We start from the raw sequence: 26,106 nt of genomic DNA, 5'->3' as shown, positions 1-26,106 counted from the left end.
ATTTTTGAACCATTTTCCCTTAAGACAAATAAACTGCAATGTTGTCATGTCGCATAATATTTCCACGAGGCATCAGAAAACACACAACAAAGCTAATAAGAAATAGCAAATATGACAAAGTACCGCCATGATATACTGCTAATGTTATATATATTATTATAAAGCGTGTTTTGAGTACATATTACAAATATTTTTGATTTTCAAACTCCTGTCACATTTTAGTCAAATAATTTGTTGAATATTCAAAATTTTGGTTCTAATCGATTCGAATAATTCACTGATTGATTCAAAATGCCGAGCTCTAGGTACAACTAATAAATTGCTACATACTATAATGAAACTACAATATCTAGAATGTTATATTAAAAGAGAAACAAAAGGGCTCAAAAAGTCTGTGGTAAAATCTTTTTTTTGACTCTGATTTGTGTTAGAACAAAATATTAACCAGATTTGAAACCAGTGCTAATACCCACTACACCGAAATCGACCCAAGATCCAATCATATCGGTCTCATTAGTTTTATTATTTTTTTATATCTTTGAAATCATTGAATTTTTCATTATTTTAGTTTATTAAAGTCACAAAAAATTGGGCCGTGCCAAGTGGGTGTGCGATGAAAGAAAAGTTTGAAGAACACTGATTTAGACAATTCCACTTTACTACTTTTCACACAAAAAAGAAAACTGAGCGGCTTAAGCAATAATTAAACAGTGAAAGTAGGCAAAGGCACAACCAAGACTAGGAATAATAATAAAGTTTGACAGAACTCATTGAAAGCATGGCTTTGCTCATAAATCGGAAAGGACTTGGTATTTATCCCTGGGAATATGAAATCTGATAAGACAGCTCAAACATAGAATTTTTGCATTTATCTCGGGTAGAGTGGAGACGATAAGAAGGCTCAATCACGTCACATTCATCCAGTTATGCGGAAAGTCATGATTGAGTTGTCATATCAGCTTTCCCCTCCCCCGAGATCATATTCAAATTAATTGAGCTTAGTTTTATTACTGTTCCCTACAAAATTGAGAAAATTTCACATAATTTAGTTAACTATTAAGTGAATGTAAATTTTGGGAGCAAGAAAGTACTTGGCTTAGGGATGGCAAACTAAGGCCAAACCATTTTTGTGCAGGCTCTTAGTGAAAAATTTTAAACTACATTAAGATTTATTTTCAAACTATTTAAAACATCTAATTATGTTTATCATATCTAGATCATTCATGTCATACTTCATAAATACTTTTTGAACAAAGGCAACTACATGATATAGACTTCTAGAATTACGGTAAGTCCTTTTAACAATGTGTCCGTTTGCAGAAAAGATTTCCTGAATGCAGTCTTTGAAAAAATACTTTGACCACCTCTGACGAGACCAAACATGGCCACATAGCCTATTACTATGTCCTTAGTTGTGAAATTCGAAAGCTTCCACTGCGGGAGAATGCCTTAGCTCAGTGATTTTCAACCATTTTGGTGGAGAATAACCCAATGAAACGATCCAGAGGCTTGAGGATCCCCTGTGCAACTAATTATTATATATATTTGTCACCATAAAATATGCAAAAAAGTGAAACAATTCGACGCTAAATACTTGAAGATGAGTGATACACACTCATTATTTCATCATTCCCGTGCAGTTGATTGCATTTAATCAATATCCATATAATAGGCTCTCAGATTTGAATACAAACTCACAGGTCCCCTGGACTGTACTAACAGATCTTAGGGCAGGGTGGTCAAAGGTTGTCGGCTTCGCGGGCCACAAAATTATTTTTGCACCGTTCGCGGGCCACAATAGTGCTAAGAATAGGTAAACAGTGCAATACAAAACAAACACTTTTATTGTGCGAACACATAGTTATCAACCATAGCCATCCCAGGCTAATAGAATCCGCATTCGATTTTTAGTTTTCTATAATGCCTATATTGTTAGCATATATTCCAGACCAAAAAGATAGAAAGCCAGATAATAATTTAGACTGCCAAGCACATCATTCAACTTTGCTAGTTGCCTCAGCTAGCCATAACACTAGTCAATTCAGTGACATTATTGATGTAACAATATGTCAAAAGATTTTTCTGATTAATTTTATTACGAAACAACACAAAATGCGATCTTTTGATTACTCTCCGAATGTCACGCGGGACACCGATAATAAAGCGGGCCTAGGTTTGAACCACCCTGTCTTAGGGTTTCACAGAACCACCGGTTGAAAACCACTGGGTAGACTGGTCCATCATTTAGTATATCACTCACAGCAGTGGTCACCAATGCGAGGGTCACGACCCCAAGTGGGGTCACCATGTGTCCGGTGTTGTCTTCCTATGTTAATATTCTATTGTGGGTGTGATGTATTACCAATCGGCGAGAGAAGCATTCTTCTTACTGATTAAATATGAGATTCGATTTTGTTTTTTTTAATACTTTTTCCAATTTATTAGATGTTGTTTTCTTGTCTGTAGTGTACATATATACCTTGGGGTTGCGAGTGCTTATACGTAATAATTTTTTGAAATGGGGTCTCGTCTTGAAAAGTTTGAAAACCACTGACTTACAACAGCCCACTGGGATGGACAATAGAGAAGTTAATTTTATGTTAGAAATGTTTCAAAGATTACTCGAAAAAATAAAGGTTGAAAACCCCTGCTCTGCATTGGGTGGTCAGAACCGGAAGACGAAATGGACTATAAATGGCCGCAGAGTTAATTGAAGTAGAAAAAATAGACTCAAAATGGCGGCTACACTCTCTTCTTTATATAGTCTCCACTACAAGTCTCTACAGAGTCCAGCAAAGTTGGAAAATATTGCTCAACTTTTATGATTAACGGTTTCAAAGGTATTTGGAATTGGACTAAAAATGGCTGAATGTCTGCTAATATTCAACAGTGACAGCTTTGGTCTTCAAATATTCATTGAGAGCCTCTTCACCTGAAATGAATAAATAAGGACAAGTTATCATTTTTTTATTCCAAAGATAAATAAGGACAAGTTATCATTTTTTTATTCCAGGTGATAAGACAGCTTATTCATATGGCATACCACAGCCTCCGATTACCAGTCCATGACGGGGAAGCTGTAACCAACCAGCGGCAGTGAGAAGTCCAGCAATTCCTACAAGATTCGAATGTACCAGGTTTCATCAAACTAGGCCGAATAAGGGGAACACAGGCTGATTCACTAGGCCAGGGCTACTCAACTATTTTCACCAAAAGTCCGTTTTAAAAAACTTTAAAATTACTGGGGTCCGGACATTGCAGAAAATTTATTTCATTGAATAAACGAGACTTCAAATGCAATATTAAATTAAATACAAGAGCAATGAATGGCTCACAAATATGGACACAAATGTTGCACATCGGTAGCTGCGTATTTAAATCGTATCAAAGTCATCTGAAAACTTTAAAACTTATATTGCCAAAATATATCGACGCATGAAATCCAAATTGGGCTAAGTCCATTTTTCTAGTTTTGAGAAAAACGCAAAAAACGTGTTTTTTTTGTTTCTTTTTTTTATTTCTCTAATACCTTATATCGAGGATGTCTAGTTTTTATGGTCCACCAAAGTTACAATGAAGGCCATATTTAGATGGTATAAAAAAATTTGTGCTCCGCCCAATTTTTTTTTGGTTTTTTTTTTTTTGGACTCAACCCTTTTTGGCTCTCAATTTTCTGGACCAGGAACAATTTTGTTGGACTTAGGGCCCCTTTATTATGTTATTATAGAGGCTGGTATGGACTTAGCGCTTTGTATCATATTTTTTGAGAGGAGCTATGTCCAAAAAACGGACTTAGCCCCAACTTACAATGCAGTTATCCAGAGCTAAGTCCACTATAGTAGACACAGCAAAGGAGGGTTATGTCCATAGCTGTCTTGAGATCTAGAGATAAGGCAAATAGACCAAAATGTAGAGCTAAGTCCAGGAAAATCAGCTATTGAAAAATGTCATTTTTTGGAAAATTGGACTTAGCACTGTTTGGTTTTGAGGTGTCGATATGAGCAGACGCGTCCCAAATTAAATGGTCGAAAGGCCCGGATTTGGACCGCGGTCCGCCAGTTGAGTAGCCCTGCACTAGGCCACAAGCATTTACAAGGGCAGCAATAATTTAAAGTAAATTGAGTTCAATTTGTTTGATTCTTCAACTGTAATGCATTTATTTATTTGCCTCAGTTTGTCTTTTTAATATTTTTTCAAGTGTGATACGAAATAACTGGTGGAAATGGGAAATCTAGGTGTTTTAAATTCAAGAGCGAGAAGACGCAAGAGTCTCTGAAAGGGAGGTATTTTAGGATTTTGGAAACCTCTGTGCTGAAGCGTTGGATACATTCTAATTGCCATTGGCAAGTCTAAACCTTGTGAGGGAATAATATGTGAGAGAGGATTGCCGGACTCCTCGCTGTTGTAAGGTGGTTTACGTAATCGTTGGTCGGTCACAACTTCCTTCACCATCAAGTCATGCTTCTAAAACAAATATCTGGCTAACTAATCTCATACTCGACATCGACTGGTAACCAGACAGAGGCCGTGGTTCGCCATGTGATAGATAAAAGAAAATAACTCACCCAAATCTTTTCCAAAACCAGATTGTTTGAATCCACCGAAGGGCGCTGCAACATCAGTTTTATTATAAGTGTTGATGAAGACCGTTCCCGCGTCAAGTTTATCGCTGACGTACATTGCTTTAGAAATATCGTTGGTGAAAACGCCCGATGCGAGACCGTACTCCGAGTCGTTGGCACTTTTTAGGACGCCCTCGATGTCACTGAATAGAATAAATCGATAAAACTTCAGCCAAATATCACGCAAATGAATTGAGTGTTAGTAGATCAGAACAAGGTCCCGGACAAGCTACTCCTTTCACCTTCTCAAACTGTCATACATGAAAAACCAGTTCTGTGCGATTTTTCACAACAACACGCAACAATCTCAGAAATTTGCATGTCAGCTTTTGCCGGCATTTATCATAGCTTCACCATAATTGTATTCCAATTTTCCCTCATTTAGTTCTATTACGAGTTCAGAGACTAGGCAAGTGACTCCCGTAGTATTTGTACCTGAAATTATGGCCTAACCCTAACCTGGTACACATACTACGTTCCGGTGTCTGTCATCTTGGTTCACATACTTCGAGAGTGACCATTTTTCACCCCGAACAAGGCTGTTCTACTGCATATGGAGACACAATCACCCTCAAAACTAACAACTCACCCATCTTTAAACTTTGAGACAACCATGACAGGACCAAACGATTCCTCTTTCGCGACGTACATATGGTCGTGAACGTTGATTAGAACAGACGGCTCCATGAACAGACCAGGTCGATCACAACGTTTCCCTCCGTAGACGAGTTCAGCCCCCTCCTTCACTCCTGTATCGCAATACTCTACAAGTTTGAGAAGGTGGGCCCTGGAAAAAGGAACTTTTAGATTAACGAGGTTATGTACCCCTGGATCGAGGGATACTTATGTTACAAGTCTATATACCCCTGGATCGAGGGATATTTAGGGTACCAAGTCTATATATCACTGGAACGAGGGATATTTAGGTTAGCAAAGTCAGAAAAATTTGCAGGGCTTTTGATGAAATGGGCCCTGAAAAGAGGGATTTTTGAGGATTAGATCCAGAGATATTCAATCAGCAATAGCAGCATAGTTAAAGCATAAAAATTCTAACGCAGTGAATTTCAACCAGGGGCTTGCGGCCCCCTTCGATACTACCAGTATAGTTCAGGGGTTCACAAGCTCCTATTAAAATCCGATATATGTATGTTGTTCAAACATAATCGAATACTTATCAAGTTTACTATTATTGATCATTATTGGTCAGTATAAGGTTTCCTTTTGTATAAATTAAAAAATTTCAGGCAATAAAAGACAATTAAACTATTGCACGGGTTCCACAAGTCTCTGGAATATTGCATTAGGGTTACGAACAAACAAATAATGGCTGACAAACTACTGGCCTGGCAGTGCTTGGGAGGAATATGTATATTTGCTCTTTTTCTCTGAACTAAATAAAAAACATGACTCAAAATGGGAATCACCTCGCAAGAATTGTCATTTGAATTGAATTTTCCCTCCCCAGTTTAGTAAAAAATAGCTTGGAATGGGTAATCCCCCAGCCAACACCGATATTTCCCTCCCCAGTTTAGTAAAAAATAGCTTGGAATGGGTAATCCCCCAGCCAACATCAATATTTCACTCCCCAGTTTAGTAAAAAATAGCTTGGAATGGGTAATCCCCCAGCCAACACTGATATTTCACTCCCCAGTTTAGTAAAAAATAGCTTGGAATGGGTAATCCCCCAGCCAACACCGATATTTCACTCCCCAGTTTAGTAAAAAATAGCTTGGAATGGGTAATCCCCCAGCCAACATCAATATTTCACTCCCCAGTTTAGTAAAAAATAGCTTGGAATGGGTAATCCCCCAGCCAACATCAAATTTCACTCCCCAGTTTAGTAAAAAATAGCTTGGAATGGGTAATCCCCAGCCAACACCGATATTTCACTCCCCAGTTTAGTAAAAAATAGCTTGGAATGGGTAATCCCCCAGCCAACACTGATATTTCACTCCCCAGTTTAGTAAAAAATAGCTTGGAATGGGTAATCCCCCAGCCAACACTGATATTTCACTCCCCAGTTTAGTAAAAAATAGCTTGGAATGGGGAATTGCATAGAAAAAAATTTAGTCTTTGAATTATTTGTAGAAAACGTACTTATGGTTCTGAGGTCCGTGGTCTGTGCTGGCATCTAGTGGATCACCGATTTTCATTTTCTTTATTTCTTCGATAATTCTGCGAATGAATTCATCGTGAATCGATTCTTCGACAAACAAACGTCCCGCTGCGATACAATTTTCACCTTTGTTGAAGAAAACGGAACTCATGCCCTGGAAATAAATTGAAAATACAATATTACTCTTAAACATTTCCAACCATGCGGGATTCCCTCCCCAATGAGAAATTTTTCAGTTTTTAAAGATATTTTTTTTGTATTTGCTGTGGTATTTCTGATATTCTTCGGTTTTATATTGTTTCTATAAAACTTATTTGTGCATACATTATAAACTATCTAAACCAGCGGTTCCCAAACTATGGGTAGCAAGAGAAATCTCAGTGGGTCGTGACAAGATGTGGAAAGCTTTGATTAATTATACTGGTTATTAGGATCGGTGGCAAAGCAAATTTCAAAATAAACTGCAACTTTTCAATTTTTCACGTCTAAAACTATCTGAAATTGAAATAAATGTCAAGTCTATAATGGAAAATAACAAGAAACAATCTCATCTTTCTCACTAGCTTCACTGAAAATTCAATTTGAGAACAAAAATTGTTTCCTCCATCAATGTTTTATTAATTTATTAAAGTTAAATAAGTCGCCATAAGCTGTGGTAAAAAATAGTGGGTCCCAACTCTAAAAGTTTGGAAACCACTGGTCTAGACTGTACAAAATCTGAAGTGCGACTTGCACTAGATAAGGATCCATTAAAGATTGAATAAATAAAGTACATAGTTTCCATGCCCAGTGAGAGAGGAAAATAAACGAAAGGAATAAAACTAGAGAAGAGGTTAGGAACCACTGGTTTAAAACCTTAGGCTTATTTACTACACATCTCTGTTTCATATCCCATGTCTCCACTTCACCGTGGTGTATTAGATTGAAAAGGCAATACAGAACAAGTGTATGCTGTAGCCCCTTACATATTCCTTCTTGAGATGAATCCCTACCCAATTGGGAAACTTTACGCTAATCAATTACCGTATAACTAGTTTTACCGCCCGATCTTGATTAAGGGCCCGTTTGAATAGCCGCACGTGTGAACAGAACATAAAAATAAATAAGGGCCGGTGCTTGAATACCCGCCCGATGTAAAAGCTGATTTTTCAGTGGTAGAGAACAATAGGAAATATCAAGCGCTTTTGTTGAATTTCAAGCGCTGGTAGATAACACTCACGCCTTAGGCGTCTAAAAGTCAAAATTTTTGTTATTCTCGTTTAAATCATACTTGAGAACTGGAAATGACAATATATTTTGTGTATAATTTTACTTCAAAAATAACAAGCGCCCGTGCTTGAATAAGGGCCCGGTTAGTGAGTTGGTTAAAAAAATATGGGCCCGGGCTACAAAACGAGCAAATATGGTATATCTCAATCCACCATCAAAGCCTGATAAAGATAAAAAAAAATCATCTTCTTCTTTATTTCAGGTATTTCTATCCTATCGTACAACCATAAAACCCACTCACCGATCTGACAGCTTTGTCCAAATCACAATCGTTGAAAATAATCAGAGGGGATTTCCCCCCAAGTTCAAGTGAAACTTTTTTCAGGTTACTGAGGGCAGCACTGAATGAAAATACACAGCGTTAGCAAATGGAAAGAGATGCTCTAGAGCGGTGAGACGCGGAGTCTGGTCGATCTTAATCTTTAATTCAAAGCCATTGCATCTTTTTGTGAGAACGTTGCAGACGAAATTTGCTGTCAGAAAGGCCAATCAGAAAGATGTGTGAGATAGTATTTTTATCTATTACCAATATGATGACAAAATACAAGTCATATATCATTTGTGTTGCAAATGGAAAATTAATCTTTCTCGCTTGTTAAGTACAAGAATTGATGTGGCATAGAATAAGAGGCTGTCAAAAATAAAATTCTAACACAGGGTTCCGCGGCCCAAAAAGTTTGGGAAAAATGTAGTAAAATATCCTAATTATCCATACAACATTGTTTGCTGTAAAATTCAACTGGTCTTATCATCTTTCCCATCAACCAGTACAGATAAAACCTTATCTAATCTACCTTTTCATTATCTGTTTCCCGATAGGAGTTGAGCCAGTGAAACCAAGTTTCCTAATATCAGGATGATCGGCCATTCTTTGTCCAATATTGCTCCCGGCTCCCGGTAGGATGTTGATGACACCAGGAGGAAATCCTGCCTCGACTACGAGCTCTGCAAACTGTAAGGAGAAAATAAAGTAAGGAAATTTTAAGGAAAAAGTTGGATTGTCATGCCTTTTTCAGAGGAAAGAAAAACTGATAAGATAGCTTAATCCTGAACCACAAACTCTCATCAGGCCACCAGTCCATGTCGGGTATAAAAATAGTTCACCAGTTGTTATTCGTTTCAGACGCATGTAACAATGGGACCGGCCTTACATCACTGCAACCAATGCAACTCCCTTCCGGGCCTGCCCAGATGTGAGTTGTTAAATTTAACAATTGTGTTTGTGAAGACTGGACACTTATAATTTTTAGATATATTTATTACGCAATTAAAAATATTATTTTTTCAAAATAATTACTATTTTTCATAATGATATTGAAGATGCCATTTAAATGATTAATAAAATAATATTATTTTCAATTCCAAATTGAATATCCCTGTTATGATCATGTATATCAGGGCTCGCCAAATTGTTAACTCGCGACTCCCTTGTTCCAAGTATCGTGCAACTTATCGGATCCTACTATCAAAGTTTGCATTTTTATGCAAGCGCACCGCTTCTCTGATCCTATGTATTTTCTCGAAATCGTGAGATTTATGTTTTGCACAAGTTTTAATAATTGTGTTTCGAATAAGTCTAAAAAGGAACAGATAAAGTACTTTGTGTGAAATTGGTGTTTTCTTTGTGACCCCTAAAATTTGTTGAATGCCCTCTGCGGCGTCAAGACCCCAAGTTTTGAAAGCCTCGATGTATATGTCAGCAATATACGCAAGTTTCTTAAAGTAAGGTTACTTTAATCGTTATTTTGTACTTAATGAAAAGTAATAAAAGATGTTCAAACCTTCAATGCAGTGAGAGGAGTGACTTGAGCCGGCTTGAGAACCATGGTGTTGCCTGCAGCCAGACATGAAGCCATTTTCCAAGCCAACATCATAAGAGGGTAGTTCCATGGTATGACTATCGCACACACTCTGAAAAATGAAGGTATTTGTTTGAGTAGACTTGTTCTGAGAGAAAACAAGGAGAATTAAGTGGCCGCTATGGCAACTACTGGAATATGACAATTGCACAGACTTCAAAAAACAGAAAATTGAATAAATGAAACTTTGTTTGGAGACTTGTTCTGAGTGCAAACTCGATGTTGAGTAGGCAGATAAATAGAGCAGGAGAAGCTGAAATTTCTATCGCACAATTATCACCCTATCTCATCACCTTTTTCTTTTCTCTCCCTGGGGTTGATACAAAAGTCGTTAATCCGGTAGTATGTGTACCAGGTTGGGATTAGGCCATAATTTCATTCCGATTTTCCATATTTTAGTTACATTACGGGGGACTGTCTGTGTTAGCCAAGTGAATACACCCCCTGCCATAGGTTTTAGTCCCATTACCCAACTTGATTGGTAACTCATATTGGCACACACACTTCTGGAGAGCCCAAAAATCCTATTTTATAATTAGGCCTACTTAACCTTTCCATGCGATTTTTATATTTTATTAAATAATCGTATTTGCTACGCCGATTTTATGCATTTGTACCCCCACAACTAATTGATCGACTAACGAAAAACTAATGATCCTCTGCTGCCCACTGACGGCTCGTTGGAAAGCTTATTTAAAGAGCTTGCAATTGGCGATTAATAAAAAAAGTTTTTTTAAAAGTGGTGTTCTGAGTCACAAACCGGATAGAAAAAGGACATTTTTTTTTCATGGGAGTTGAAACTTCAAACCGTGATAAAAAATAGAAATATTTGCTAAATCCTTTACTGTTACCGCTTCGTGGTTGGCAAACAATAGAATAATGTTGCTGTAGCAATTTCGTGATCTAACTCGAAATACTTTGGTAGATGGAAAGGATAATATGTCTTCTATTACCCCCCAAAAAACACTAAAATTTGCATAAATTTCAAAAACACTCCCTCGTTCCGCCGCGAGACTTATCGTAAACGAAAGCGAGATTTATCGTTGATTATGTTAATCTCGAAGAAGACTTCTTATCAATAAACTAAAACCCAGAAAAACTAGACCAACAGTTTGCGACCGATTGCTACATAAAACAATGGCTAATTTAAAGTACCCGCCGCGATCTAGCGAGTTTTGTCATTGGTACGTATACGTGCCCACCGCACAATAAGGGTTGGATGACGCTAGCAATTTTCTCATCCTTGAAAAAGGGGGGTGAGAATCTATCATCTACTTACCCTATTGGTTCTCTCTTTGTATATGTGAGATTCCTGTTGGGATGGGCGTGGTTGATTGGAATGGTTTTGCCATGGATCTTATCACACCAACCAGCAAAATATCTGAAATGAAGATTATCAGTCTGTTATTTTACTGATAAAAATTGGATTACTGATCAGAAAAGCGAAAGTTGTTACAAGAAAGATTATTTTATCATACAACCAGCAAGTATCCCTTAATTATCTGTGCACTGATGGTCTGTTATCTAGAAAAAATACAATTGAACTGACAAGAAGATACAGATGATGTTTTTTTATTGGTTACTGATAAGAGCAGATTCATCACTTTATCAGCAACACAGCTGATTAAGAAATAAGTCATCTCCTAAAGTTTGAATACAATTAACCCAACATTTTTCTGTGTGATATAGACACACAATTTCCCGAGATGAACATAAATTTCCACATTGAACCAGGCACCATGGTAATGCATCATCATATCAACTCTCCTTTCCACCAGTTCGTTTACCAATCCCCTTACCTGAACGTCTGTATAGACATCCCAACGTGTGTTTTCAGTGCCAGAGTATATACCGCACCCGAGTCTAGTGATTCTATAGCAGCCAATTCTTCCTGGTGTTTCTCCATCAAGTCTGCCAGCCTGGGGGTGAGAAAAATTTATATTTTAGTAGGGCTTGAAGTAATGTCATATGCACTTACTCAGAAGTAAAGGAGAATCATCTGTGTTCGGTGCTCCAGAAGTGTGTGTACCAATATCACTAATTTTGTTCGCCTACTTTACATCAAGTTTTGTAAAGGGATGACTATGGACAAGAGGCTAACACAGATAGTCCCAAACTCGTGATAGAACTAAAATAAGGAAAATCGGAATAAAAATTATGGTTTAATCCTGACTTGGTACACATACTACGGGAGTACCCTCTGTTTAGATTGATAGAAACAGACCAACTCACCTAAACATTAGCGTTCCTTTATCCCTCGGATTCATCGTAGACCAAGGTCCGTTATAGAAAGCCTCCTTAGCAGCTTCTACTGCGTCATCAACATCTTCTACAGTAGCTTTCGATACTTTGCAGATAACCTGGATGATATAAATTTAGTTTTCAGAATTCATGTAATAGTATCATGATGAGCGATGAGAATACGTTTGCCATCGCATCATTGATTACCTTGCGGGGGTTCGCAGGCATATCCTGACAATTATGTGCGAGAGGATTGCTGGCTTGACCTACTATTCAGCAGCGTCTAGGGCCTAACTTACTAATTCTTCAGCATGGTCCAGGCTTGGCATATGCAAACTACGGCTCGCAGGCCTTATCTGGCCCATTGGGTGATTCAATCTAGCCAGCCTGCTGCTGCCATAAATTTCTGATTTTCAACCAATCTTACATGCACTACATAATTAAGGCACTTTCTTTCGCCTTGTGCGTTTGTCTAGTCTGGTCAGCACGCAACTTTTTATTACACCTCTGGTCTAGACCCTCACTTACTGATCAGCAGATCTAGACTTAACTTACTGATTCATCAGCAAGCCTAGGCTTTGCATAGTGATTCATCAGCAGGCCTAGGCTTAGCATACTGATTTATCAATAGGCCAGGCATAACTCACAGATTCATCAGCATAGTATAGGCTTAACTTACTGATTCATCAGCAGGCCTAGGCTCAACTTACTGATTCATCAGCATAGTATAGGCTTAACTTACTGATTCATCAGCATAGTATAGGCTTAACTTACTGATTCATCAGCAGGACAGGCTCAACTTACTGATTTATCAGCAGGCCTAAGCTCAACTTACTGATTCATCAGCATAGTATAGGCTCAACTTACTGATTTATCAGCATAGTCTAGGCTCAACTTACTGATTCATCACCATAGTCTAGGCTCAACTTACTGATTCATCAGCATAGTATAGGCTCAACTTACTGATTCATCAGCATAGTCTAGGCTCAACTTACTGATTCATCAGCATAGTATAGGCTTAACTTACTGATTCATCAGCAGGGTTGATAGTGTCATATTCAACTCCATCTGAGGAATCCAAGAACTGGTTGTGGATGAACAGCTGATGAGGCATCTTCAGTTCCATCCCGTGAGCTTTGGCGATTGCATAATCAACTTCTAACGCTTCTTCTTCTTCTAGACCTCTGAAGACTCGAACCATCTGCAAAATAAAAATAGGTACGTACAAATAAATAGGCACAGTGAAACGTGAGAGCAAATGCTCAAATATCACAAAGTCTGTAAAAATGCAATGATTTTCTTCTTATGTTTTTTTTCTCAGTGTCATGTGACAAGCTGTTCGTCATGTCAGCATGTAAGATGTTGCATCTTGGAACCGCAAAATACTATCATAGGTTGATGAAAAATTTCAACAGTCCTTATATTAAGCATTTGGAGTACGACTGCCCTCCTATCTCTGATAACACTGCGCGGGTTCGCAAGTTCAAAAACTCTGGGGCATAAATATATGCAAAGAGGAGTGCTGTACTCCTTGCCTTATAGTGGCCTTGCTGGGTGATTATCGTCTCTATCTTCGTCCACCATGCATCTGGAACAAATAACTGTCCAACTAATACAATACCCGACATGGACTGGTGGTGAGGCCGTGGTTGCCATATGAGATTAAGCAGTTTCCCCGTGAGATGAATAGATCTCCTATCCAACATACATCACTGGATTATTTTCAAAAATGCGAATCATTTTTCTCAATGCGAGCTTCACACACTCATCTCACATGTACTGAAGCTGTATGCATCAGTGGTTCTCAAATGTGGGGCACAAGGGGGATAAAGACAATTTTTTAAGGAGGCTTGAAGCTATTTCTGGGACTCCCGAAGTATGCGAACCAAGATGGCGGACATCGGAACGTAATATGTGTAATAGGTTAGGGTTAGGCCATAATTTTAGGTATAAATTCTACGGGAGGCTCTTGGCTAGTCTTCGAACTGATAATAGGACTAAAATAAAGAAAATTGGAAAAAAATTATCGCCTAACCCTAACCTGTTACGTTCCGATGTCCGCCATCTTGGTTCGCATACTTCGGGAGCACCCTATTTCTTTATTGTTCTGAGATTGGGATTCCATCCACATATTTTTAACGTGTTTTTTGATTAAAACATACTTTCGCCTTACTATCCGTTATTTGTAGCTCATTGTTAGCTAGTTATTTTTGAGATGGTTGCAAGACAAGTTTCAAAAAGGAGGCGCGGCTTGAAAAGTTTGAGAACCATTGGTAAAATTATGTATGATGATTCACCTTTTGAACAAACTCCCCGAACGTAGTTGCCATGTAAACGTCTTCATTCTTCATAACAACCCCGGTTTTCTGTCGGACATCTTCTACGAGCCTGGAAAAAAATATAAAAATAAAAACGGGGTTTTTATATTTATACCGGAAAAGGGAAAAGCTGAAAAGACGACTTAATCATAGGTTTAAATATTCATAAATATACCTTGTGCGTAAAGCCAATAAGACAAGTTATACAGTGTGGCGCATTGTGCTAAGCCTTAAGAATATGCTCGCCACCGCACCTCTGATTACCCTGCGTGGGTTCGAGTGTTCACTAACTAACCCTGTACCCGAGATGGACTGATAACCGAACAAGAGGTCGTGGTTCGCGATATGATTAAGCCGTCTTATAGGCTTTCCTCTCCTCAGGATGAATATTTAAATCCTGTCCTATATGGCAAACCACCGTCTTTCGTCTGGTTACTAGTCCATGTCAAGTATGGTTATGTGAGCCACCTTATGGCGTTGAGGCGTTCATCAATCCTCTCGTACGTAATTCTGAGAGAAAGATGGCAATAGATGATAATTGCATGATGCATAAATCTGAGGAGGAAAATTAAAGATCCCTAGCTGGTGCCACAAATTCTATCAAAATGTCACATCTTTATTTATGATTCCACAACTATTAACTCTAGCTGGTGCCACATTTTCAATCAAAATGTCACATCTTTATTTATGATTCCACAACTATTTACTCTAACTGGTGCCACAAAATATATCAGAATGTCACATTTATAATTATGATTCAACAATTATTAACTCGAACTGGTGCCACAAAACATGTCAAAATATCACACATTTAATTATGATGTCGCAACTATTATATGCCATGCCACATATATACCTGACAACATCCATAGATCCGGCACCACACTTGAAGAAATCAGTATCATTAGTAATGTCACGGTTTAAAATGCCATGCCATGAATCTTTAACTGTAGCTGCCATGGTCTCTTCTTCACCAGTAAGAGCAAGAGTCTCGGAAATGTCGTCGTGGCCAAACTTTGACGCCGGTCTCATATGACCATCTTCGTATTGAAGGTTTTTCACATTGACCTGACAAGGATAGGATTTACATATTTATCCAGGGGGGAGGAAAGTCGATAAGACGGCTTAATCATATGGCGAACCACGGCCTCTCGTCCGGTTACCATTCCAGATCGGGTATGGGATTAGTTAGTTATTTGTTTTCGGAAGCATGGACTTGATGGTGGAGGAAGCCGTAACCGACCAGCAATAACTAAACCACCATATGGATACGGTTAACACATTTATCTCTGGAAGTCAGGAAGGTGATAAGATGGCTCAATCATACAACAAACCACGGCCTCTCATACACATACCAAACCATGTCGTGTATGAGATTTATTTAGCCAGTTATTTCTTTTAGATGCATGGTACCAACCTTCTTTCTGTCACTTCCGAACAATATCATTCCGTTCTTATGAATGATCGCGGGTCGCTCCATTCCCTCAACTTTGACCTCTTGACCAGTAGGAAGTTTGCTACGGTGGAGCGTTGAACCATAGAATGTGATTTTCTGAAAAAAATTGTCATGTCAAAGGTCTCTGATGGACCAGAAATATCCTCTCCCAAACTACAGTATAGAAGCATATAAGAGTGCATCCTTGCTTTCGTTCAAAGCCAGGATGTGCAACAGGTGGCCGGCAGGCCATAACCTGGCCTGTCAAGTCATTTAGAATGGCTTTTGTCAACATCAAAATATTTTCCCAATCAAGCATAAATCATAATCCAACAGTTTATGTTTGAAGAGGCACTCACATGGGTAAAGGTACATAATAATTTTTTTTTCGGCGCTTCGTTATATCGTTCACAGTTTTGCTGTGTGTAATAAGCCTTTGCATTGTGCAAATTTTCATCTATTCGTTGCGTACATAGAAAAACTAAATTTTTTGGCGTGAAGTTGGTTATATGGCCCACCCACAAAAAATGTTGCACACCATGGGTTTAAAGCAAACATAAAACACTAATAAAAAATGGCGCAAAAATAGTATCTGTCCTACATCTTTGCTCAAGCAGGCTCTCTCCTGAGAACTTTGAACAGAGTTCAGAACGTCCAAAAATTGAGAATAAACACAGAAAATGTTGCAAAATACTATCGTCATACGTTGCTACATATCAATAGCTTATTTGACCACAAACCTGCCCTTCCACCATCGCCCATGCTCCCGGTACTTTATCATTTCCTCTGATGAAGTTATGAATATCGACTGCTGATTGGTCAAATTTAATTTGAGCATTACTTTTTCGCATTATTCCCTCATAAGTAGCCCCTTCTTCCGGTTGAGTGATTCTTGGAGCTTTGTCATCTGCTATGAGTTGGACTGCTTCGGACTGAAAAAGAAATTTAAGTTTTTATTGGATAAAACATCCCCGCCCCCTACAAGGGGGCGTGCCAAACTTTTCAGCTGCCCGGGGCGAGTTTCTGATAATGATGCAACTTATACTTGACTTCAAAATTAATTTAGGGGATAAACAAATTATATGTTGTTATACATGAGAATGAATAAATTAAAGGCCAAGTTAAAGAGAAATGTTGATTGAATCATCAAACATACGGAAACAGGGTAGTTTAATCAAAAACTTATTTTAGAGCTGAGCGCAACATACCATGGCTTTTATTCCTTCGGGGTACAGGAATCTATTGTAAACGTCGTCTAATGTGTCGTTTGTTTTGACGTCGCATTCTCGTTGGAGTAGAATCGGACCTGAATGAAATGAGAGATATTATGAACTTGGTCTTGGGTCTCGGCAGTTTACAACAATGTTACAGAATAAAATCTGAGAAATCGTGATTCAAGGCTTTTGAAATGCTCCATTATAGCAATTACGATTCTTGCTACAACATCCTTGCAGTTTGTGCATAAGAATCCACCAACACTAAGACAGAGAAATAGAGCAGCGGTATTTAGGCTTACTTTAATGGCAACACAATATAGCCATTTCGATTCTTGCTACAATATAATTTGCAGTCATTGAATATGAGACAAAGTCGGAGAGAAAAAAGCGGTGGTTAGATACAGTTAGCTACGGCAAAGTGTGTGTCTCACTATTGTTCGCCTACTTTACATCAAATTGTGTAAACGGACTGAATCCTATAGGCAGGGGGTATATTCACTTGGCTAACACAGACAGTCTCGAACTCGTAATAGAACAAAATAAGGAAAATCGAAATGAAATTATGACCGATTGTAACCTGGTACACATACTTCGGGAGTACCCATGCTACACCGATCAATAACTCAATATAGGGGTTTTAGCTCTTGCTACGCATCCCTTACCGTCGGTGTATACACATCTATTGACAAAAAAGCAGAAGGAAATAGTAGTTTGGCACGCGATTACTTCAAAAAACACTCAATATGGCCGTTTTGATTATTCTTACAATCAGTGCATATGGATGAACTAACAGTCAGTTGAGAACAATTGCGAATATTAATCACTCAGATATAAAAGTTCATTTTGGTGATGCCCAAAGCTTTGTATGTTTGTGTTGAACCTTCAAAATAAATGCTTATTCAAATAGCCCAGTCAGTAATCCCATACCTGTATCAAGTCCATCATCTGCCCAGAATATGGTGAAACCAGCTTTCTTGTCTCCAGACATCAGTGTCCTGTAAAGCATATAACATGGGAATATAAGAATCAATCATATTTTTAGGGGAATCTTCTCAATGCAAAGTGATCAGCACTCAGAAGTTATAAGCTGCTGAGACATGTTGTGCATCATGCTCAAGAAATAAATGACACTCATATCTTAGAAAATTTAGGGGCATTCACTCAGAAGTAAAGGTGATTCATCTGAGCTGAGCACTCACTCTCTGAGGTGAATTACAGGTGAGCACAGATCTACAGATACCTTATAGAATCGAGATGGTGTATCAGCTGCACTTGCTTGTAAGTAAAGGAAAATCATATCTTGGAAAAATTACAGACCGCCGGAGGATGAGCAAACTTGGATCATTGGCTGACTTTACTTTAGCCAACACTTATGGAGGACTCAAGTCTAAAAAAAAACACCCCAACTTGTCACCAACTAACAACTGATGAAAATAACTCATTGATTGAGTTTGGACCCGAGGGACGGATGACCCATAAAGGGTTCAAATCAGGGGGGTGCAACATTTTTTGTCAGTGGGCCATATAACCAACTTTAGACATCTAGCCAGACCACACAAAAAATTTAGTTTATCCATGCGGTAAAAAAGAGAGAGGAGAGTGTGGCTATTGCTTAGCCTTACGGTAATAAAGGCACTGTGCAAAAACGATAGATTTACCGCAGCGAAAAGAGCGACAAAAAAATGATGTATTTTTACCCAAGTGAGCAACTTTTCAAACATAAACTGTCAGATTAGAATTTTATGCTTGATGGGGAAAAACTTGAATGTGGCCACACTACCAGGTTGTGACTCGTGGTCCTCCTATTGCGAACGCCTGGTTTAGAAGAGCGCGGATCACAAGTGTTGAGAGTCTTTGGAAGGGAAGAACAATTTATAAAAGTTTGAGAACTGCTTTGAGGCAATAGTTTACCAGTTAACTCGAACTCAAATTGATTAGGTTGAATAGGCTTGTGTCTTAGAAATTCGCCTTCGTAATTAAATTGGCTGCAAAGCATGATATGCACCTCATGTTACTTGGTGGAAAAAGCCTGCACTAGGACATCACTCACCAATTTATAGCTGATGCACCTCTGTGCCTTGGTAGAATGGAAGGATGATATATGATCGAGCCATGCTTTGGGTGATCTATGACATTCATTGGAATGAATTGGCTGCAGAAAGGCAAAACGTTCAACTCTGCACCGACTGCACTGTATTTTTCAACAACCTAGGTAACAAGAGACCAATTTGGCAACAATTAGTATGGTGTGACAAATAATTTCATTTCTTGTGTTATTTTATTTTATCAAAGTCAAGTTTATTTTTTCCATCCATTAAAAAAATAACAAGCAAAGTTCAAAGAAATATTAAAAATTTCACAGGAGCAGGGTTGCCGCAGGGAACCAAAGCTGGTTATCAAGCAGCTATAGTATCCAATTATATAATTATCCCCATTACATGCATATATTAACATTCGTTTCTTTCTGTTCACAGTTATTATGAGCATTGCTGTTTAATAAATGTACAGTAAATGTCCCATGACTATTGATTCTATTTGTGTGTGAGTGATAGTTATGTACTAATTATACATTTAAAGTTCTAGCATTTTGATTATCAGAGTACTGTTATTATTGATGAGTGGGGCTTTGGTAGTCAAACCACAGAGAATGATAAATGTGGTCAAGTAACCAACATCGTGCAATACAAATAACATGTAAAAAACATGCGGCCTGCTTTGAGGCTAAGAGGGTATTTTAAGGCATATCTCTGTGGTTGTATGTATGTGTGTGTATGTGTGTGGAATAATTTAGTACTATTGGGTTAGTGAAAATGTATCATCACTTTTGGCAACATAAATTCAAATCTAATGCAAAGCTCACCTCGGGTATAGGTTGGCCTTTTAATCTCCACCTTTTGAATTTGAAAACTGGAACTCCGTCTTTCTCAGCTGCTGAGGCTGTAAGAAATAACGTCAGAATATATGTCAGAACTGCATAGTAAAAATAGGGTTCTAATAAAAAAATTGAGAATTCGAGCTTCAGCAGACAAAAAAAATAAGATGAAGCAATATGGAATTTTGGTCTGAACCAATTCAAATAATTTATTATTATCAATTTTGATCGAAATGCCCAGTCCTACTAATTACTTCATTTATTCTTGTCAAGGAAAAAATTAACCCCCTCTCCCCCAGCAGGGGTAGGCAAGGTTTTTGGAGCAGGGGCCAAAAATTTTGCCCACCTAGACAGCGGGCCATGTAAGTGTGATGTAAGATTTAAATTACGTCACATTCAATGTGAAGTTACATTTTATAAACAATATTTACAGTGTTACAAAAGCGAAAGTGGAAAACAGAACCAGATTTCATCACAATTTCAACAAATTCCTTGAGCTATTTTTAAGCTAAAACATCAAAGTTTTAGTCCAGTTGTTGCAGCATCAGGCGGCCAGATTGAATTACCCAGTCTATGTCACATTGCTCATGTCAGCACTAGCAGGTCGCACTTACCTAACGGATCAGCTTTTCCTTCCACATCAGGCACTGTGAAGACTCCCACTACTTTGTGTCCGTTACTCCTCAGCAGAGAATAAGTCTCCGCTCCAAACAAGGACTGTCCGATAATAGCTATTTTCATCTTATTGGCCCAGTAATGCTGGAAAAAGAAAATAAGCCGATGTCACATTTTAACGTTTCAAGAAAATTGGAATTTTGTAAGGGTTTGGTCTGGTTCAGGTGTTTATAAGGATATTGAAAGTCACGCACAAATCCTGAAAATGAAAAATTAGCTCACTTCACATTTTAAGGCTTCAAAAAAATTGCATTTTTGTAATGGTTTGGTCAGGGATGTCCAATTTAAATTTAATATTCGAATATAGCGACCTTTAAATATTGTTTTTCGCGTTTACAAGAACATCGAATGTCGCACACAAATCCTGAATGTGAAAAATAAGCTCAGATAACATTTCAAGATATTGGAAAAATCACATTTTTGTGATGGTTTGGTTCTAACACCCAATATAAGAATGAATATAAAGACAATACCTAGAATCAAAACTAAAACTGACATAACTCTAAAACTATATCGTTGCAGTAAACAAATTAGTTAATGACACCTTCGACGTTATAGAAATGTACAGCCAAACGAACATAAGTGAAACTTTAAACTACTTAATTACGCGAGACTAAATCCCAATCCTTCCTCAATGCCTTTGCGCTAGTGCATCCTAATGCAAGGAAGCTGTAGCAGGAATAAAACCACAATACTATGCACTTCAAGAGTCCTGCTGCACATCAACACGAGTGTATTTCTGTCTGGGGAAGTCTGATTTTGATTTTTGATCGGATGATACATTATAGAAATACATTTGTGTTAGTGTGCACTCTTGAATTACTTAAAATCAAATTTAAAAAAGGTACATCTTCAAAGCCCAGACCATCCATAATAACAGTAGATCAAAAAAATTCTTTTCTTTGAAATGTAACATAAGTTACTTTGGTTTTACTGCAACGATATTCCGTCTGATACAGCCGAGCGATCACAAAAACAACACGGGAATGACTTGACTAAATCCACATTGATAAGAGCACAGTTTATGTACATAACCATCGAGCATGGAATGTGTATACTAATCATACATGCCTTGTTAGGTCACGGTATAATCGATACGCGGGGCTAAAAATAAACACTGTTTTGATTGATTGATGACTTCCTAAGTGCCGTAGATTGCAACTCCAAACAAATGTTTCAGCAGAAAACATTTGCCAAAATTTTAGTTTTACACAAAACGTTACAGCGTCAAAACAAGGGCTTGACAAGTGCCCTTACATGCTGAATGCACTCCACACATGATGCCTAATGTTATACTTAGTAAGAGATTATTATTCTCAGCATTTCATAGCTTGAACACACATTCAAATAAAACCTTTGGGCTGAGTGACTAAATTTATACTCAAAATGCTCTCAGAATACAAGAGTAAACACTCAAATATAAGAGAGGAATGAACTAATGTCACAAATAACATGCACTAAGCACATGTTCAATAGATGATCACAAACCTTTGGACTAAGTCACTCACTATACACTCAGTCAAGAATATGAGAAAAACACTCAAATGTTGTAGATAAACGTTCCAAACTCACAAAGAACATGCACTCATCACATGCTCAATGCATGGTCACACTTAACCTTTGCACTGAGTGACTCACTACTTACTCAATGTGCTCTCAGAATCTGAGAGAAACACTTAACCATGAGAGAGTCAAGCATAATTGCACTCAACCTTTGTACTAGCCTACTAAATGAAAGTAAAAACTCGACTTTGAAATTTAAAATCGACTTTGTACATAGCTATCTTATACTAAATGGAGCCATACGTAGCACGCCTATATCCTCTTGAAAGCTTGATTGCATAGAGACAACCACAATACACTAAACTAAAACAGGAGAATTAAAAATATCATAGGCATACTAAGAAATGCTAAGAAAAATACTTCAGAAAAGTTGATCAAAATTAGGAGTGAAAATTGGGAAAGATGTTATGCGTAAATGAGATTTTTCGTTACTTATTATTAAAATTATTATTGCTTCAAACTATGATGAAATCTCAGTTAAGAAAATAACAACAATAATACACTAAATAAGAGAGTTACTTAGAACTTATAATAAATGTTGAACGCATGACCTTGCACACATTTTCAATCACTAACTCTCAATGATATACACTGAAGAATAAGTGAGTCAGACATACTCAGAGCTTATTAAAAGATCATCAGCCATGCACTCACAACATGCTCAAGGTATGGCTACATACAGACTTTTACTCCGACAATACACTCAGCAGTAGACACTCAAAAATACCAAGTTAAACAAAAGTTACTCAAAACTTATAACATATAAGAAACATTCACTCATCGCATGCTCAAGGCATGGCTCCATACACACAATAAAACACTCAGCGATGAACAGACAAGTTAAACATACTCAGAACTCAATCAAATGATAAGCCATGCACTCATCACATGCTCAATGCATGTCCTATACTCACTGTAATACACTCAATAGAACACTCAAAAACATGAGTGAATACATATCTGATACTGCTTTATTTTTAGAAATCAATGTTTGCATAAAGGTTGTTTCTCTGACTTTCTGTTTGCTCTGCAAACAATGCAATAAAAAGTACAGGAAGATACGTTGTGTAAAGATAATGATGTCAGATAAAAACATGGTTTCCCAAACTGGGCCTAAAAGGCCACCAAGTGGGCCACAGAGTGGCCCTCAGGGGGTCGAAAAAATACAGAAAGATAGGATGCGTAGACATAATGATGTCACTGGTCTCAAAGTGCCCAATAGCCGGCAACAGAGCAGTCCTCAAAAAGCAGAAAAAGGAGAGAGAGGCAATATGTGTAGAGGTAATGTTGTACAATTCACATATAATTTAACAAAAATAGACTGCGATTTGATTATCTGATATTTTGATTGTATGTTCTTTAGCTTACTCATGTCGCCTTTTTATTAATATTATTTCAATTATTAAAAAAAAAATTGCAAAGCGAACCCCATATATTAGCGAAAAATGAGTAATTTTAGACATTGAATCTGAAATAAAAACTGTTTGCAGACTCGAACACTCTTCTGTGATTGAAGTGTATTTTAGGAATTGTGAGTTTTTGTTTGGAAGCAAAGTTAGCCAAAAATTTGGTTTAACAATTTATAACTATGACTCATATTCACTGAATATAACCAAGTGTATATTTTAGACTAGGGTTCTTCAAACTGGGGGTCCCGACCCCCTGGTGGGGCGTGAAAAGGCTCAATGGGGGTCGCAGTAAATCAAACGTATGTTGAAAAAAAATATCAATCAAATGTGAAAGTCTCGGAACCAGTACTGAGACCCACCATCACCGAAATAGACCCGAGATTTGATCTTTTGTGTGAGAGTATGCAAGCACATTGGTCTCATTAAATGTATTGTCGGTTTTTAGTATTTTTTTTTTCTACATCACTCAAAAAAATACGGCCAAGTCAAGTGGGTCGAGATGAGAAAAGTTTGACAAACACTGTTTAGAATATTTTGAATTAATTGCAGAAGAGAGTTCTAGACTACATGGGAGCTATTTGGAAAGAAATTGGATAAGGTTTAAAATGTACAGAATATAAGATGGAAGGTATTGCTAAAAGGAAGTGGTACGTGTTCACTCACCTAAAACTATTGTATCAAATCATTCACTCTCGCACTCACACAACCATAGGGCATTAATAAAATTAGAAAAAAAGAGAGAAGCTTCAGATAAAGTATATGGTAACCAAAAAATAAATAAAATAAATACGTAAAAAAGACATTAGAATAAAAGATGAGAAATGACAGTTGGTGCATCGTGTAAAACACTAGAAATAGGCTGGTCCTCACACCACATACAGACATATCTTGACTAGCAGGAGATGATTATGTGAGAGAAGGTTGCTGGACTTTTTAACTATTAGTATTCTATTAGTATTCTTTATACTTTTAGTTGATGGCTCAGGATCTTCCTTGAGCAAACTTGAAACTGTTAAACAGCTTAATCGTCTATCAGTTTTAATCATAAATGGTGAACCACGGCCTCTTGTCCGTTTACCACTTCATATCGGGTATGGGATTCGTTAGCCAGTCGAAGATGAAGAAACCCCTGCAGATTCATCAGAAGTGCGGTGACAAGCGTATTTCTAACGCGTAGCGTTATGTGCCACACCACCGAAAGACCGCTTTATACTTTCATATTAGAGTCAGGGACCTTGCGCTGAGAAAACGTGTATAAGGGAACTATATATACTGATATAACTAGTCTCAGTGACTGTTTTCAACTCTTATCCGTACTCTCTACTTCTAGAGTTATAATTACAGGCACTGAATCATATTTTGGCAAACTTGCATTTTAAAGAATAAGAAAATAAAATTTCCTGCAGTATTGCATATTAATTCTTAACATTACAACCCAAAGACTTCCAAATTCAGAAATTGTCAATCTCATCCAACTTACAAGAATAGCAAACCCAAAGACAACATCTTTCTAAATAATACTAATTGAATATGCAACACCAGTTACTTACAATACCCCCGGGCTAAAACAACACTCTCAACTCAACACGCAGTTTTCTGATTAAACAACGCACTACACCAATGTAAACAAACCATTAACGAAATAAACCAACAGGTACCGTAAAAGTACACTTCAAAAATGGTAAATTTAACGAAAAATGATCAAATATTAAGACGAAAACCTAAATTTTGAAACAAAATTTGTACTCACCGAACTTCCGGAGAAGAATCGCTTGCAAATATGGCTAACTCCAAGCATTTTTTTTATAAAATTTAAATTTATTATAAAACTAAAATTCTCTATAAACAAAAACGCTTTTATTTGTTAAATTCAATAAATGAACCTTTCAAGACTTTGAGAAGTCGCGATAAGACAATGATTACATATTTTCGTGGATAAACCGGAATACATTTCTAATAATAGATTTCAAGGGTAGTACAGAGTTTAAAATGAGAAATTTTTACTCCAAATTGAAATCTTCATTTTTTTTGGCAAAAATAATAATTTTGGCGTAATTTTTATTTTTTCCACACAAAATAAGTCTTAGACAAATTTATGTCTTATATTGTTTGGAATACAAATTTTTGAATAAAAAAGTGTCTCATTTTTAACCCTGCTCTTTCACCTCGGCCGGTCTCGAGGACGACAAATAGAGGTGTGTGAGGTTACTATCGGTCATAACAAGCGCAGAAATTATCCGCGACCGAGCGTGGCCCATAGATACAAATGGGATAGTTTGGAAAGGAGGAAGAATTCGGGCAGGGATAGATGGAGGAGTGAGACGTAGGGTTGGCGGGAGGGTTTAGGTAGGCTTAGTGTGTGGGATGGTGGCAGGTTTAGGGGCGGTGTACTTGGGAGAAAAGACGTCAGGAATTTAGAAAAAGTTAGCAGAGAGAGAACACATGGTCAGTTTAGGGATCCTGGGAGGAATAAGACGCGGGGGGGTGGGGCGATATGGTCAGGTAGGAGT

General features: G+C 37.6%; 1 protein-coding gene across 1 annotated transcript; it reads right to left on the bottom strand.

Annotated features, from left to right (window-relative positions):
- Positions 1 to 39: 39 nt before the first annotated feature.
- LOC120339567 (cytosolic 10-formyltetrahydrofolate dehydrogenase-like) lies at positions 40 to 25,493 on the bottom strand. The gene is made up of 21 exons (XM_039407723.2): positions 25,347 to 25,493; positions 20,564 to 20,708; positions 19,938 to 20,014; positions 19,128 to 19,285; positions 18,005 to 18,072; positions 17,069 to 17,166; positions 16,601 to 16,792; positions 15,843 to 15,977; positions 15,282 to 15,493; positions 14,405 to 14,495; positions 13,135 to 13,308; positions 12,099 to 12,226; positions 11,666 to 11,785; positions 11,146 to 11,247; positions 9,789 to 9,918; positions 8,802 to 8,959; positions 8,249 to 8,348; positions 6,720 to 6,892; positions 5,212 to 5,409; positions 4,566 to 4,765; positions 40 to 2,932 (listed from the first exon to the last, which is right to left on the bottom strand). Exons 1-21 carry the CDS (start codon positions 25,392 to 25,394, stop codon positions 2,877 to 2,879), a joined length of 2,763 nt encoding a protein of 920 aa, XP_039263657.2. The 5' UTR covers positions 25,395 to 25,493; the 3' UTR covers positions 40 to 2,876.
- Positions 25,494 to 26,106: the final 613 nt, after the last annotated feature.

This window comes from Styela clava, chromosome 9, assembly GCF_964204865.1.
Source record: "Styela clava chromosome 9, kaStyClav1.hap1.2, whole genome shotgun sequence".
Classification (NCBI taxonomy): domain Eukaryota; kingdom Metazoa; phylum Chordata; class Ascidiacea; order Stolidobranchia; family Styelidae; genus Styela; species Styela clava.
The sequence above is the reverse complement of the archived record's forward strand: the minus strand, read 5'-3'. Positions and strand labels throughout refer to the sequence as shown.

What these genes read in the sequence shown, in the direction of transcription:
- LOC120339567 (XM_039407723.2), bottom strand. Translation starts at nt 25,394, where the DNA reads ATGCTTGGAGTTAGCCATATTTGCAAGCGATTCTTCTCCGGAAGTTCG. An exon ending in CCGAAGGAATAAAAGCCATG is followed by an intron (nt 16,793 to 17,068) that starts GTATGTTGCGCT and finishes TTTCTTTTTCAG; the next exon opens with TCCGAAGCAGTCCAACTCAT. An exon ending in TCAACCCTGCTGATGAATCA is followed by an intron (nt 12,227 to 13,134) that starts GTAAGTTAAGCC and finishes TATATCATCCAG; the next exon opens with GTTATCTGCAAAGTATCGAA.